This window comes from Labrus mixtus, chromosome 14, assembly GCF_963584025.1.
Source record: "Labrus mixtus chromosome 14, fLabMix1.1, whole genome shotgun sequence".
Lineage (NCBI taxonomy): Eukaryota > Metazoa > Chordata > Actinopteri > Labriformes > Labridae > Labrus > Labrus mixtus.
Genome location: NC_083625.1, coordinates 7410563 through 7427617, shown reverse-complemented (window position 1 = coordinate 7427617; position 17055 = coordinate 7410563). Strand labels below are relative to the sequence as shown.

The window sequence follows — 17055 nt, the reverse complement described above, 5'->3', positions numbered from 1 at the left end:
TTTAACCCAGACGCCCAGTTTCTATTTTCCTCTCTGTCGCTCGCGTAGACAGATATGAAACGAGCAAGAAGAGGGCTCTGCAAGGCACTGGCGCTTGCTTTTCTCACTCAACAGAGCTTGTATGCTTGTTTTACAGTTGAGATAGTGTATTTAAAAGTTGTGCTTTGACTTGTGTCATCACCGGTGAAAAACTTTTTTTCAGGGTACCACAGGGCGTTTATTGACGAGCCTCTGAGTGTTGGAATATGGAACAGCTCGTCAATACAAAGGACCAGACTTCTGTTTATCCACATTCAACACAAAAGCACTAGATGTCTTACTGTTTGCAATGGGAAACTGAAATTGACAGAGCAAAGAATTAAATATTTAATGGAAGCAGTGTGCAACATCCATCCGTGGGCTTTTAGGACACAGTGTAATAATGAGTTTTCAAGTTCCACTGGAAAGGTTGGAACAGGAACTCACTGACAACAAGAAAACCAGTAGGGTGTCAAATTCTGTTAATAATAGACTGAAACAAATGATTAACTGTAAAGTACTATCAACCACTTATGAAGAGTTATTTTAAATGTAAACTATTAGAATTGGTTCCCTACATTTTGGGGCCATGTTGAAGCAGGGGTGCAAATCGCATGGATAAATCAGCTTTTGATGTGAACTCCTAGATTTCATACCCAAGAGCAAGCAGTTTAACCTTATAGCGATATCCTCAATATGCTCATAAACACACACACACACTAATATGGAATGACCACCTCGCTGACACCATCCCCTCCCTCCATTTCTCTTTGCCTTAGAACAGATTTTATCAGACCAACTACAGTAGAGCACGATGATTAATTTGCGATATAACTAGATTTATTTTCCAGTCAAATAGCAATAAATTTGAGTATTGTTGAATTACACTAGCCGTTTTCTTCCTGGCAATCACAAGCAGTTCAACCTCTCTATTACTGTTGTACAAGGAGTAATGTGAGGAGAGATTGTCCACACGTTTATTGATCTTAAATAGCAATTGAATATGAGTTAAATCAAAAGGAAACACGGTTGGCAAATAAAAATGTAACTTGTTGGGCAGCCATAGATATACCTGGGCGGCCGGGCTGTAAGCTGTAGTCGATGTTAAGGAAACACTAAACTGAAACTTAAGAAGCAAAGATTGAGTGGGAGTTGAGAGACAACATCTTAAAGTCCAGTGTTGGTTGTATTGTATGCACCTTTAATGAATATTAATGGGAAGCTAAATAACCGTTAAATTAAAGCCAGGACTGATTTTTGGCCAATACATTCCCCCCTATTTTGCCAACTTAGCAGACTCTTTCCACGTGTGCAACCAAAGGCCTTCAGACCAAATGTGTACTATGACTAAACATTCAGCACTCGTACGCAGGTATATCTCCAGGTGTATCGAGATCAGAATGTGAGATATTACATTTATATAGCACTACTTGACTGCACATAATAGCAACAAATCAATTACAGCTTTACTCATGGAAGTCATGTTGACACAACACTGAATTATAATAATTTGTGCAGAATTTATGAAACCATTGCCTTCTGTTTTCCCTTTATCTTATCAGAGGATGTTTGAGCGATGTGACATTGACATAATACTTGTGTTGAGACATTAATTGACAAGCGCACAGAACTTTAAAAAAAAAACAGTCATAACTTAGACAGAGCACAGTATTCATCAAAGTGAATCAGTTTGGTGAAGAGGTTTTGTTTGAACACGATTCAAATTAAGAAAATTCCAGTTAGATACCAGCTTAAAAAGAAGAAAGGCTTTTTTTTTATGTGTACACCAGGTAATTATAGTAATCTGTTCATTACCATCTGGTCTTAGGTTACTAAGGCAGTCAGGCAGCTAACTGAGGTCAGTTGAAGAAAACTCTAAGTTTGTCTTGGTGGTCCATGCTGCCCATTAGAACTAAATTGAAGTTCCATTTACATAGAAATAGACACTGATGTTTTCTTGTCTGCATATGTCAGTATTAATGTGAACTTCAGAATGGGACATATAAAAATAGAATTGTGTTACATAGTTAACTGCAGGAAACTACCTGGTGGCTCAGTTTTAATCATCTTGGCTGGAAGTGGTGCCATGGCTGACCAAACTGGTACCCTGCTGTGCGTTCTACATGCTGAGCCAAGCCAAGTGGTCTGAGCCTGTTTGTTGCATTCATCAGAGGCAGATCCAAAAATAAATACTCCCATTCTTTTAAAAGTGTGAGGACATTTTTTTAACTTTAAGTGCTCATAGTGAGGTGCAGACTAGGAGCTTCAATGCAAGTCCATCGTCACTCAAATTAATTCCAAGCTTCTCTGGCAGACTGTGGAAGATATCAAAAAACACATTTGGTGAATAATGCGAAACAGCAATCAATAATCTATTGTTCTGAATAGAGTTGATAATGGTTTGCATGGTGGTGCAGTGGTTTCACCTCACAGAAAGAAGGTACCTGGTTTGAATCCCCGGGTTGGGCGGGTGCTTTTCTGTGTGAAGTTTGCATGTGTACTCCAGGTACCCCAGGTTACTCCCACAGTCCAAAGGCGTGCTTGTTTGGTTAATTGGAGACTTTGAAATTGCCCGGTGGTGTGCAACGTTGTTTGTCTATGTATGAAAGGACTTAATGTCTTAAGGATAAGCTCCAGCCCGAGTGACCCCGAACAGTATAAGCAGTATAGATAATGGGCAGAAGGATAGGTAATGATCTTTAAGTTATGCATCTCCATAACAAGAACTTTTGCTTCATGCTACCTTTAATACTGCTATGGTTAAAAACATGTTTTATATTAATATAAAGTCATGATCATTTTAACTTTATCTTTAATAAAGCTTAAACACACAACCTGCTTTGGCGCTAACGATTACCATTATAATTCCCACTTAGTGAACTGATGGCAGGTTGCGGCCAAGCTAAAAAACCTTAGGATCCATTTTGCAAATTTAAGTAAGGGTAAGTTAAGAGGATTTTTTGGGTGGGGTATTGATCCCCATAAGGGAAATTCAGATGTCTAATTAATGAGATGTAGCAATAGACAAATAGTAAGTAAACTGTAATCTGACTGCCGTTTACTATACTGAGAATATTTAATGGTAGAAGGTTTGAGCCTAGCTGCTGCACTATACAGACAACATGGCAAAGCTTTTAGCACAAAGGTAATAGTACATAAAAAGGGGTTGGCTTTCTTTTTGTCGTTACAAAGTGGCTTGTGCAAGCGTTTTTGTACACAAAAGGCACCTTCATTGATGATTCGAGATGCCATTAATTGCAATAGCTATACACAAGTGTTACACTGGTTTGACATTAAAAAGATGCATACTGTAGAAACACACCCTAATGAATACACAGTAAATACAGTCATTCATTACACCTTCTTTATTGACAGATTTAGAAGTCCATTCAAAATGTGTTAACTTGTTACAGTGTGGTTGTGGGTGGTTCTGGTTTACATGCACAGATTTTTGTACAGGCTGGAGATGGAATAGACAGTCCAAAGTGATCCTTCTTCCATATTTTTCACATCATATATGTATGAGTCTCAAATGGAGGACAGCTGGCAAAGGACAGCACACTGCTGCTGTCTTTAGCGTAGGAGTAGGTAAAGCAGAAAACAGACTGTGATAGAGGAAGTGATTGCTGCATGACATCAGACCGGCCGTTGCTGTGAAACACTTTCCCTTGTCACAGGAATATGATCATCTGTTAGGATTTCATGATTACAGTGTAGATGTTCACATCCCATTAGAGGGTTGTGCATATAATTATTCCCAAGATCTCCGTTTAACTATTTAATAACCATCTCATAGCATGTCTGCAAGTGAAAAGGCAGTGTGTTCCAAGGCTAATTGATTTTCTTATTTTGAAGTGTGTTTAAGGTTGACCATGCACATAATACTTCATGCATAATGCATTGCTCCAAGTTCTCCCTGTTGATGATGACTCCAGTGTGGTATGATAAATTTACACAGGTGGATGGTTTTGCAAGAGACAGGAGGAGGAATATCAGATGTGAAACATTGTGGTTTACCTGTAGAGCATCCTTTAAGTGCTTCTGCTGCAGTTGAGGAAAGCTGAGGCCTATGCCCGGGTAAGATAATAAAAAAAAAGTCCAACTTATCTTTCCCTGACATTTAGAAGAGTAAATTCCTTTTGCAATAATTTTAACAGACAGTCCTCTCTGTTTTACAGCATTCATATTCTTAGCTGAAATATTGACAACACAATATTTTGCAATACAAACAGGTGAAATTTAGAAATTCAAGCCAAAGGACATCAGATCCAGCAGGTTCTGTGTAGGTGTGAATACTACAATTCTCACCTCAGGTGTTTTCCCAGTCAGTGGAGCTGAGGAAGTCTCAGAGCCTTAGGAGATTCCCAGTTGTGTTTGCTTAGTTACAAAATTACAGAGTCAAAGCGGAATGAATGATGAAGCATCACTGTTTTTTCTGTGAAAGTTATCCATATTAGTTTTACCCAATTTAGGTAGCTCCATCCCACCCACTGTTCATATGAAGTTTATTTTAAACTTTAGCAGGCTAGTTTCAGGATTGCAGCCTTCAAATGAGGAGTTTCTGAAGAATTTCTGCATCAAAGACATCTGTAAACATGAAGTCCAGACTGCACAGAAAAAATACAATCCTAAAACACAGCCAATAACTGTTATTGCTAGAACATATCAGCTATAAGAATTATTGCTCAGCCTTGTTAATGAGTATCTTGTTGAGGGAGCGAAAGTTATCAATATTTGCTGTAAATTGAGTCTTTATAAGATCCTGTGTCCACAGACTGCACTTCTTACGCTGTCAGCGCCCACAACCCCCGTTTCAGAGCGCTTCTCACCAATGTTAGTTGTTGCTAGGTCACGACAGCTTCTGTAATGTCCATTAGGTGGGTTTTAGATAGCTCCATGTGCCTAATATTTGCTTTATTTCAAGGAAATATAACCAAGAAAACAATTGATCAGACTAGTTTCTCCTCCGCCATTGTTGTTGACCAAGATGATATTAGAAGTCCCGCCCCGTCTTGCTTTTAATTGGTCAGTGAAGGAGAAGTGATATTGATGAGCATGGCGCTGTTCTTAAAGTTGAACTGTTTTCAAATGAGAGCGTTGTGAGGGCAGCAACAAAAATCATCTGAAACTGAGGGTGTTTTGGTGCTCAGGCCAGTGAGCTCTGAAATCGCTGAACTTCCTTGGTTTTGTATTGAAAATGGGCACAAAAGGGGCGCAAAAAGATAAGAGGCCAAAAGCAGGATATAGGCTGGTGGGTAGGCCAAGACAAAATGATTGATACAAGCCAGTTTATTCAAAGGAAATTCAGATATCTTAGTTACACATTTACATCTTGCTAAATGGATAAAATAGACGTGTTGCATACATGTCTATGAGGCAAAGGACCAATCAAAGATAGTCTTTCAGTAATTTCAAACCTGACCAACTAAGGCCAACTCTGTTTTTTTTCCTGAATTTTGTCACTGTCTATTTAAGTTTTTCAAAAAAAAAATGACTTGATCATAAATCAAGGCATAAATTGTTGACAACGCTGTAGGGGCGCAGGTCTCTGAAATGAAACAGACCATGGATCATGTTATTTTAATTGCATGTTCAAAATTGGCTGGGAGATCGGTAAAGTGGTGCCGTGTGTGTTCGTCAGCAGTTGTTGCCATTGCTCCACTTATTTGAACTCCATGTGGTGGCGTATATGAGGTGAGCATGGGCATTTGAATCATTCCTGAAGTACCTTACTATCATTTTGCAGACCTTGCATATTACATACTTCGGGTCAAGCTTCCTCTTACCCAGAAAATTGTAGAATTCAAAGTGTGCTCTAACGCTTTCCTTTAATGAAAACAGGACGTGCTGAATGTCTGCTATGTTAGCAGCGTGTAGGCTACCAAAGAAGGCTAAGATGGTGCATGGAAGAGATTGACAGCAGTGGGTTTGCCATGCTCAAACTGGCTACTGGTTAAGTTATAGGACACAAGAAAGTATAAGTTGAAAAATCTACTTTTGGACATTTTGTATCAATTCAGAATCTTAGAAATAAACAACTCTAATTCTGACTTGAATTGATTTTTTTTCCCAACACCTTTACTTTTCATTCATGATATGAAACAAAATGGAATGCCTAGTTTCTATTTACTGTAAGCGTGTCTTGTCTGACAATACATTGTACAAATTCTTTATAGATATTTGAATTACAGTCTACTCTAGCATGGGAATCCTTTTGAGAAAAGGAAAACCAACTTAGTTGTAATGTTAAATGTCAAGAGACATTAAAAAAAGGCATTGACGGATATCTTTGACTGTGGATAGTACAATTCAGTCAAGTGGGCTTTTGTCCACGTTTGAATTTCGATTCAGCTTTGGTCTCTTTCTCTATCTCTTTTTAAGGCCGTTCATGGTATCTTCTTTATTATACTGAGAATAAGAAGATTCAAAGATGGCTACCAACGCTTGCAAAAGAGAAAATGTAATGGCACTGGCACATCTGGCTCGACCCACAGTGTGATGGGCTTAGTACAATTTTTAGCATCATGGGATTCTTTAACAGTCAGTGGCGACTAATACCAGTACTGAAAGCTTCTTCATATTTTCTGTGTATTCACTGTGTACACATGTGTGTAGCATGGAGTAGAAGCATGAAGTAGTCATCCCGTGGATATGGTGACCAGGATGCTGCTGGAAAGTCGACGATTAGTTGGGGATCTTCCACCCCCTGCAGATGTTGTCATGGAAACAATCTGGCTCCTTTGGGCCTCCCTCTCCCTCTCTCACACACGCACATACACAATGCAGCATCAGGATGTTAATGTTATACTGAACACTGGACGCCACAGTTCAGGTTTCCGTGTGACTCCCACGCTTACATAATGCTGTAGTGGAAGAGGGAAGCCACTTACAGTCATCAGCACACAGATTATACGGTATCTATGGCGACTATATTTAGTGATATAATCATTTCTGATATGTATTGCTTGCTTGGAAAAGCGGCATCGGTAAAAAAAAAAATACTTTTATGTATAAACATTTGTACATTATGAAACTATTAATATAATCTGTTGTATACATAAAGAGGTTGGTCCTCTATACAGGCTGCTTCTACAAATATGAGGTGTATGAATATTGTGTTTCTGTGAAACCACAGAGAGGCATCCCAGCTATGTACCGTACAAAGTAATAAGTAAGCTAAATGTTTCCTCTCCTGCTGATCTTTAACATGTCAGAGCTCAGCGGACTGAAAAATGAAAAGGCTTTCATGAATTTTGTATTTCACAAAAACAGTTAGTTGGAGTCAAACTTAGAAATTCCTCCAGCTGATAAATCATAGTAATACTGTAATTGTTGTAGTTGAAGAATTTTTCATGAACACCTTAAATTGTGACTGACAAAGTAAAATTGTTGAAAGACATTTATTTTCTTGATTTCTTGATATTCTCTTAATAAGACCTTCAAATGAGTCATTCTTGTTAGTATGAGCCATTCAATGAGGCCGAATCTTAAGTAAGATAACTAGGAAAAAATGTTTTCTAATAATACAGATTATGCTGTGGTCATGTCTTTCATGTCATCTTTGTGGATGTTATTTCGAAAGGCATGAAGGGAAAAGGGAAAAGGGAAACGCGTGGAAAAACCCTTGTAGTGATTTTATATAGAGGGGGCCCTCTTACTCATTGAAATAATCTTTTGCAGTGTCAATGTAAGAGTCCCTTTTTAAAATAGATTCACTGCTGCAATCAAGCACACAGTTTTCATTTTTAGAGCCATATCCATGGAAACGATTGTGGGTGTGAAAAGACTTCTCAGTCTTCTTATGTCATCAGAGAGAAGAGTCATAGCATGAAGTTAGATCAACTAGAAAAAGAAACATCAAAGGATATTAAAAGAAGAATGTGAACAATCTTTGCCCACACATAAAAACACACCTTATCTAAAATATTATGTCATCATGAGAGGGGGCTCTTCAGCTGTATTGATGTTCATATTATTGTTTTGGAAATCACATTACTATACATAGTGCTCTCTTGGGGTTTTTTCCATTGATTGTATCGATCTGGTGATTTATATACTGCTGCTTCTGGTCTTTGAGTTACTGTAGAGAACATTTTTCTTTCACACCGTGTTTAAATTCATGACCTCCCTCTCTTCGGCCTGTTATAATCCTGCCAGTGTGTTCAGCACTGCAGATTTCCCAGGATATCCCCTGCTCTCTGGGAGGGTGATGAGGTTTAAAGAAAAAAAAAAAAACTAGCACGCTGGAGTATTTGGAGCCGGCTGAGTGTTCGATTTTGAGGCTGACGTCACCCAAGAGCGAGGAGCCCTGCACCGCAGTCGGTCCTGAGAAGAATGCACAATATTTAAATCTAGCCTACCTGGTTCTCTCGCTCCACCCTGTGGGCACACCATGTCAGCACAATCACACACAGAAGCAGAGAGGAGAATCAACTCACAGAGACTAAATGAAACATTCATCATGTGAATATCATAAGGCCTGTAAAGACTGATTACTTATTATCTATCACTGATATTTCTGGTTATCGAGTTAACTATAAAATAGATATAAGAGTATTGGTATGTTTTATCAGAGACCAGTATATACAATATGTCGAAAATTATCAGTTAGATTTTCAAGGTAATGCAGTGTGGAGATTGAAGTTTTGTCTGTGGGGCTTTTTGCCTTTATTTTGACAGGGCAGCTAAAGACAGACAGGAAATACGGGGAGAGAAAGTGGAGGCTGAAGCACCCCCTAACATCAGGCATCATTAATACCATCAGCTTGTAAAAACATTTCAACTTGTGTTACCCTGTTTAATGGGAATTGAAGATGTAGTGCACCTCTATGCGTGGTTGTTTTTCTGTCTGTTTACTATAGTAGTCTGTAACATGTTTGTAAAACTTCCTGAAAAGTGATACAACTCACAGTAGGTCGCTACTCAAACATTAAAGGTGTTTCAGAGGTTTTCTACATAATCACTGAAACCAAATACTTCTGATCATCCCCTCAGTCAGGGCAGCATAACTAGACGGTACCCTAGTTTATGGAGTTTTAGTTGGTTTTTCTTTTAATGACTTCAGATCAACTTCTGAGAGGGAGAGAGCTCATACAGACGAGGCCGGGTGAGGGAGTGCGCCATTGTGCACAGAAGTGGATTGAAAAGAAAAGAAAACTCAGGTTGATCTTCTGCTCTAAGTTAACTCCATTTACCAGAGAAGGTTATAAAAAAACACTGCAGACTGCATTCCCTGTAACAGACTAATTCTGTTCAAACAGCTCCAACGTGTGTTTTCCTTACTGCTCTGTTCATAGGCCACAGCTGTTTGAACTTTCAGTGTGGAGTTTATTGTCTGTTAAAAAGTATCATGTTCTTTCAATAATCCTGAACAGTCTAATAGATGAAGATGACTTTGTGCACGACTCAGTATATTTTCATCATATGGACGCTTCTCTCAGCACCCCCAACTAAAACTTCCAGACTTCCGGCGCCCTTGGGTGCCTGCTCTATCTAAACTAGTGTTCCATTGTGTTGTAATTTAATATAAAATGTAAATTAAAATATACACAACCATCACCATTATTATAATTCTGAACAGCTAATGGGGAGTGATATCAGCCCAATGAGTGCAAAATAAACTTTTCACTAACATTTGTTCAAAATATAAACACTTAGCACTTGAAAATTAAAAACGTGCAGTTAAAAACATACCTAAACTCAAATGTTACTGTCATATAAACTCTATGAAAAACTTCTGAATTATAAAAAAAATTCCTAAATGTACCGGATTTGCTTTTCATGAATTTGTCAAGGTCAAGTTATTACTGTGTGCATCAATAAGCGAAGATTCAACCAATCAAAATTATTCTTTTCATACAGGCACAACAACACTAGAGGAGATAATAACCTTGTGTGAGTCAGTGTGTCAATAGTTGACGCTCCTGTTTTTTTTTTCTAGCTCAATCAGCAAGCAGATCCGCAATGAGGACATTATATAACCGTTAGGTGCTGTCCACTGATATAGAACATTTCAGCACCTTGGACAGCTCCAGCAGCATTTTTTCTATTGATCCAACAGGGGGCGCAGTAATCCCATTGTAACATGTGGTGGTGGAGGAGCAGGCTGTTTGATGTGTGGCCATTTGATATTTCCCAGCTTCAACTGCCTTCAGATTTAATGTGTGTAAATGGGTGTGTGCTTAACTTTATTATAACAACCAATATCATTTTAATTCTGCCACTGGGTAACATCATTATGCCGGTGTGCTCCATTCTTGTCTCTTTATTGCTTTCCTTCCTTATGACGCCAGCTGCGCGTTAAGTACACACTATATGGTAAGATTGAGGGAGCAAGCAAGAGAGAGACAGAGAGAGAGAGAGAGAGAGAGAAAGAGAGAGAGAGGTTGGATTTTTTTTTTTTAGGCAAGTGTAAATCATATTCGATGCTGCCAGTGTAAATCCTTTAGACAACATGCCTCTGTATGAAGAAGGACGGAGGCTTAAACGTGAGAAGCATGCAAGACGTAAACTTGCATAAAAACACGTCTGTCGGACCGAGTACCGCTGCGGTTACGTTTCAGTCGAACAGCCCGCCGTAAACCGGCATCTCTGACCCTCCTCCCCACTTGGCTCTCCGGCGGCTCGCGAACCAGCTGTACCGTGGCTCTCTCTGTGTGTGTGTGTGTGTGTGTGTGTGTGTGTGGCGGCGGACCGACGAGTGTGGTCTGTGCCTGTCCGCCTGTTGTGAGTGAGGCTTTGGACTGATGTCTCTGCCTGTCAGGAATTTGAAGTGTCTATCGCCGGTCATGTGCCAGTGTAAGCTCATCTGCAGCAACCGGACCCTCTCTCTCATGTTCGGCTGCAAGGTAAGCCCGAGGTGGTGCACGCGGGGGAAAAAAAAAGATCTGCAGCGGGATGCTTGTGATCCAATGCATAATATAGACTGTTTGCATGTAGAATGTATGTAGCAAATATATAACATAAAAGAGGCCTTTTTGTGCGAAATCGCGCTTTTTTTGTGTGTGTGGCAGCCGTTTGGCTCACTGAGCACAGCTAGGCTACTACAGTTATTAGTCTACAGAGATCACACTCACCTACCGCTTCAACTCTAATCCATATGCGTTCAGGTATCATCTTATTCCGAGCAAATTACCTTCAACATCCCCGTTTGCATGGTCGCTTTTTTTTAATTTTTTTTAATCATGTTCGTGTATAGGAGCACTTGGAAAGGCGACTAGTCTCCTTGGCAAGCTTGGTTGTGTTTGGTGATTGTATTTCTTTAACACAAATGTTAACTGGGATTGAACGAATGGCACATCAATCAAAAACAGATACATTCTAATTAAGTGAAGATCAGGTCACATTAGGGCCTAACCATATGTTTTGAAGTGCTGATAGGTTCATGTTTAGCTTTGCAAGCCAGCAAAGCAAACTGCATGGCATGCCTTTGACCTTGGGAAATGTATGTTATAGCTCAGGGCCACTTTAATATCAGTCATCAGAGAAACTGTATGCTGCAGGAGAGGCTGAACCCCAGCTTGAAACTAGGTAAGATGGACAGTGCCTCTGATTTTTTCTAGAGTAGGCTACTGATGAATCAGAACCAGTGTTGTGCTGAGCTGCTTAATATCAACAACTAACAGGCTGTTAAGCTGGGAGTCTGCAGTATTTATCTGTTTATATTGAAGGTAATGTACAAAGAGCAGCATGTTCAGTCATTCATTCGCTGATTGTCCATCACTGCCCCTCCCTCTCAGCTTCAGGTGTTTCCAATATGGCAGTCCGAGCCAGCTCAGTGTTTCCCTCCAAATGGTGCTCTAGTCTGTTGGCTTTTTAAAGCCAAATCCTACAATACTCGTCCGTTCCAGCCAGGCATCATGGCTTGCCAGAATTGATGTGTACATGTGTACAGAGCTCCAGATAAATCATTTGTGAATTCAGCTCCGACATTTTGGTTTGTGTTGTTTAGTTACTGGAATCTGACACATTTGATTAATTTCATAGGGTTGTAACAGAGTACCTGTATGTAAGGGAATTAGATCGATTCAGTGATCATCTATTCAAACAATCCAATCCATACCTTATATTTAAGATACAAAAAGCCATATATGGGCCTACAGATATATATGTGTGTGTATGTCCTTGTGAGTATTTTTTATGTATTACGTTTACTTTATATTAAATATATATATTGAAATTGTACAACCATATTTGAGTAGTTTTTGTGGTTGAATATACCTAGCTGGTAGTAATAAATGGGCCAAAAATAACACGTGTTATTAGCAGGTCCCTGAATTGAATTGAATCTAAATTGCCCACTTGCAGACTTTGTTATTTCAGCAAATGTTGTATGAGAATCCATATAAAGTGGTATCATTATGCACCCCTGTTCAATAGTTGCACATAATTTAATATGCAGTGGGTATGTCTTTGTATTTAATTAATATTGATTAATATTTACATTTTGTCTGGTAGATGAGAACAATTTATCTCTGTGTGACACAGCTGGTGATATTAACGTGGGTGTGTGAGCACAGCAGGACCTCCCCTTCAGAAACTATGAAAGCGTTGAGTATTTATTTGCACAGATAATCCCATGTGACCCCACACCTCGCTCCCTCCTGCCTCATATCTTACGCTGTGTCTCCATCTGAGACATCACACCTTCCTCATGGAAAACGTTGAAAATTCTCCATCCGCTGACTTAATTTGACTCGAGAGTCATCATGACAAACCAGTGAAATGCAACTTTACAGCAAAAATGTATTCTGAAATAAAGGAAGATCATTTCAAAATGGGATTAACTGCTCGATTACAATGCTAGTTATAACAGATCTGTCTTGTATTAATAGAGTTCGGTTTATCAGAGGCACATATTACTAGCAGAAGATGTTCAATCTTTTTGAGTGTATGTTTATTCTTTAACATCAGATTCAAGGTTTGCGTTGACTTTGTTCTTTCACCTGCATTTGAACAGAGTATGTCATAGCAGCACCTCTGCACATGCATTTCCGGCAGGTTCAGTAGCCCTCAAACAGCTTGGTTCTAGTCTTTTGCAGTCATGTGGTGGGTTGTTACTGGTGGGGTTATATTTGCCCAGATCGTGTGGGATGTACTGTATATCGCAGGCATATTATACTGTCATACTATAGCTCTTGCTTTTGTTCCCTACATTCTCCAGGACAGCAATATGTTTTTGCTAAATATCTGTGTAACTCTAGCTGCCACATGACTGGCCATTTTCCAAGGTGATCTTCCAAGGTTATTTGTTTGTGCTGCTTCTTTAAAATAAAACTTATGCAGAGTCTCTGTAATGTTTAAATCAGGAATTTAGAGGACACTCTTCTGGTTTCTCTCCTGGTTAAAACAATAAATAAATGATTTATTATGTGGTTGGAAGCATTCATTAGTGCATTAATGTGATATTTTATGCCTAATGCTCATTGGTGGCCTCACAGCATTTAATTAAGACATACTGCCTCGTTACATAAGTGCTATACAGTGTAAACTAAGTAGCTAAAGAACAAAAAAAACTAACCATTAATGTAATGAATGATTTACGACTCAGGGATTAGAGGGCTTTCATCTCAATATCCAGATCAATAATCCCCTCACCCTAACGATCAATTCTCAGACATCCTTACTGGAAAATGGACAAGAAAACGGCCTGTTGTCAATCACTATGCGCCGACCAATCAGGAGATCAGGAGTAGTGATGTGATGATAGCCCAGTTGGAAAAAAGCGGAGGTAGCGTACATTGCCACACTGTAATGTTCGGGTTTAGCATTTCAAACTACCGGTTTTAGAGCCCTGCAAACACACATTTCGTCCATATGGATTTGACCTATTTTATGCTGCTGTTTATGTCATCTTTCTTTATAAAGGGCAACACGCCTCAGCTCTGACAGTAAGCTTGGAGAGATACAGTAACAACAATGTTCAGCAGCAGATATTTACCAATGCTCTGTTCAGTTCTAATATCGAACATTTCAGGGCGGCCTGTACCTTAGTAACTTACCAAAAACTACTGCTGCTGTTGTGTGAGCAATGGATGTGTAAGTTGTAGGAGTAAGTAGCACACACTGGGTATAAAAACAGCACTGCAGAGAAATGGGATTTGTATCTAAAGAAGTAGATTTAAAACAAATTACAGTTCATCTGTGATCCGCGGATCAGTGGAAAATGTATCAACATATAGTGTCAAATAAATGTACTGCGCCTCTGCTAAAGCCTTGTGAAGAGTCCCAGTGTAAAGGCGGTAGCGTTTAAGTATTGCATGCAGGAAGCATGGAGATCGACAAAGTGACGGGTCGTAAAGGGCTGATATTACATTGTTTATGAAAAACTGATGCTTTGTCTTTTCTCTTTTAACTCTCACTGTCTGGTGGTTAGGAGCAAAAAAGATCAGTATCCCATTCATCATGTTCTCCTGCAGCCTGTTGTCTTTGGTGGTAAATTTAGCCTAACAATACATTCCTAACACTGACTCTTAAGTAACTGCTAGTTACAAAAAAAGCCTTAAAAACTGCCGCAGGTTACATGACCATCTCTCATTCTCACTCAAATGAATCTCCACTAGAACATTTTGAGAGTCAAACCCTTTGTAACTTGCATTCTCCTTTATTTTTATGTGATCATTTATATGGTGGAAGCGTCTTTATACATGTAGCGTTAACACACAACATGTATTACATTATCTTTTACAATAACACATTAACTGAATTCTCTGCATTTCATTTTCACATTCTAGAAAGATTCAAACAGCCCTTATTAACACTCACTAGTTTGAGGTTTTAAGATCTATCTCATTAATGATTCAAATGATAGAAACAGAGAAGTTTCCTGATTCACTCTCTATTATTCCTGACTCCTGAAGAAATGATCAATTACAGACTCTTACCTGTCTGTCTCTGTCTCTCACAGACTCGGTGAACACGAGCGTTTTCATCATTAAGTCTATATCTGTTAATTATCGATTTATTTATGCACAGATATTTAGCCGGCAGCAAATTTTAGATGTGAGGTGACTGCAAGTAAAGTGTACAGAAAGGCATGAGTGGGTGTAAAGAGGCACACATTTGTGAACACTCCGACATCCTTTTTTGAATCTGCAGTAACATGGTTTAAAAAAAAAAAAACTGATATCAGTACAAGTCTGAGTTGGACGAAAACGCACACAGACACACTCCCACACACAGTTGCTGTACACTTTGCTTACTTGCAACAGCTAACAGCAAAAACAGCATTGTCCTTCAAAAATCGTAAAGAGCCAAACCAGTGTCATTATCTATCCTTTAATTATATCTTTCTAATTCTTCTTCCTTTAGCCATGAGCTCAGCCGAGTTAGAAGGTTTATTCACAGCTGTAGGAATCCTGCAGAGCTTAAACAGTACAGAAACACTAGAACTTGAAGTCCACATCTTTTAAAATGAATGCATCACTGTATTGTATAAAAAAAAAAATGTACCTATCGAACGCTAAATAGATTTAAAGACACAATTGCAGAAAATCCTCAAATTGTGCATAAAAATTTATCAGAATGTAGGGAAAGACATTTCTGTTTAAAATGTTCCAGGAGAGACCTCCAAACCCCCAACAGAGTAAATGATGAAATAGACAACTTATTAGCACAGTTTCTGTGCATATAAAAACATTATTCGGGAAATAATTATTGTTGAACTGTTCAGCAACTTACAAATGAGTCTTTAAGATCAGTATGAAAAACAATCGTGATAAATCGTGATCATGATACATATTTTTCCATATCGCCCACCACTACATCAAGGTGCCTCTTGCTAACTGTTGTGGGAAGTGAAGAGTTAGCACCCTGCACTGCAGAGCTGGTCCTGATGTGATTTTGCAAACATTGCTGATATTCACAAAATAAAAATAACCAGTGCTGCTATTATGACATGTTTGTTTCCAGTTAAATCATTAACTAATCTTACAGAGTTGTGTGTTAACATGGCCTCCACTCATATAATAGTGGGTGGATAAGACCCATGGGGCTTAAGGAGGGCTAGCGCTACAATTGCCTACAAGTGCAGCACACACAAAATGCCTGTACTCAGCATAAAATTGTGTGTGTATGGGGGTGGGGGGTGGGGGGGGGGGGTGTATGAAATGATTAAGACTACACAGTTTTGTGTGTAAGAGAACTGGGAGCACAGTTGAAGGCGTTAGGTTTCACCTGTAAACTGTACAATAGAGCATTTTAATCAAGGTCATTTTAGCTATTTAGGCGTAGCTTTATGTTGACCCCAACATTTATTATTTTTGATCGTTTATAGCACTGCTGTTTAAACCAATTTGTACCGGAAAGCTCAGAAGCTAATTTAAAAAAAAACTGTTGTCTCAAAACTGCGAAGGCTAGAACATTTGAAATACTTTTATTTCAAGAATTTGCTCATCACAAGGTGAGGCATTATTTAAGGGTTTATTTAATTTTATATACCCAAGCAAGGTTAAAGCATCAGTATTTTATTTCAAAATTTAAAAATCATTGTCAATGTAAACTGACTTGAAATAAGGAGAATGGAGGCTTTTGAAATTGATTTTCTTGTATTATTTTTCTGTCTTGTGTATAACTTTAGTTTAGTTGGTACAATGTCGCGTAAGAACTGTGTAATGCAATAAGTCACACACTCAACTTTGTGTTTTCAGCTAACTATAAGGAGAAGCTTACTTCGTGTTCATGGACATCACTGAAGAGGCAAAGACAATGAATAGACAATTGAAAGAGGACAATAGAAGGAAAAAAGATTTAACACCAGATGACTCATCTCAGATTAGCATTTAAAAGTGAATTGCTTTCAGAACTGTGGAGCAAAGCCGCACAACCAACCTTTATAGCAGTGTTTTATTCCACATTGTCTGTAGTTTTTTTTTAATGTTTCATATATTATGTTTAGTTTCATGCCTTACATGAAATTCCTTAAAAAAGGCTCAAGACAGTCACAATGAAATTCTCCCAGAGAAGTATTCTCTGTAAAAGCCCTGCAGCTGAGCACCCGCTATGACGCCACTGAATGTAACTTACATTCTAATAAGATCA

At 38.8% G+C, this 17055-nt stretch overlaps 1 protein-coding gene across 9 annotated transcripts in view; it reads left to right on the top strand.

Moving 5' to 3' along the window:
- LOC132987820 (disks large homolog 4-like) overlaps positions 1-17055 on the top strand; it is a 72246-nt gene that overhangs the window by 15661 nt on the left and 39530 nt on the right. For 3 of the 9 annotated variants that reach the window (XM_061054762.1, XM_061054761.1, XM_061054753.1), the window contains exon 1: positions 10138-10865. The exons of 2 other annotated variants lie outside the window; for them this stretch is intronic. In XM_061054762.1, the coding sequence (XP_060910745.1) occupies positions 10764-10865 (102 nt within the window). In that variant the 5' untranslated portion in view covers positions 10138-10763. Of the gene's footprint in view, positions 1-10135; positions 10866-17055 lie in introns of those variants that run through there. 4 more of the 9 variants (XM_061054759.1, XM_061054754.1, XM_061054756.1 and 1 more) reach the window with 3 other exon arrangements.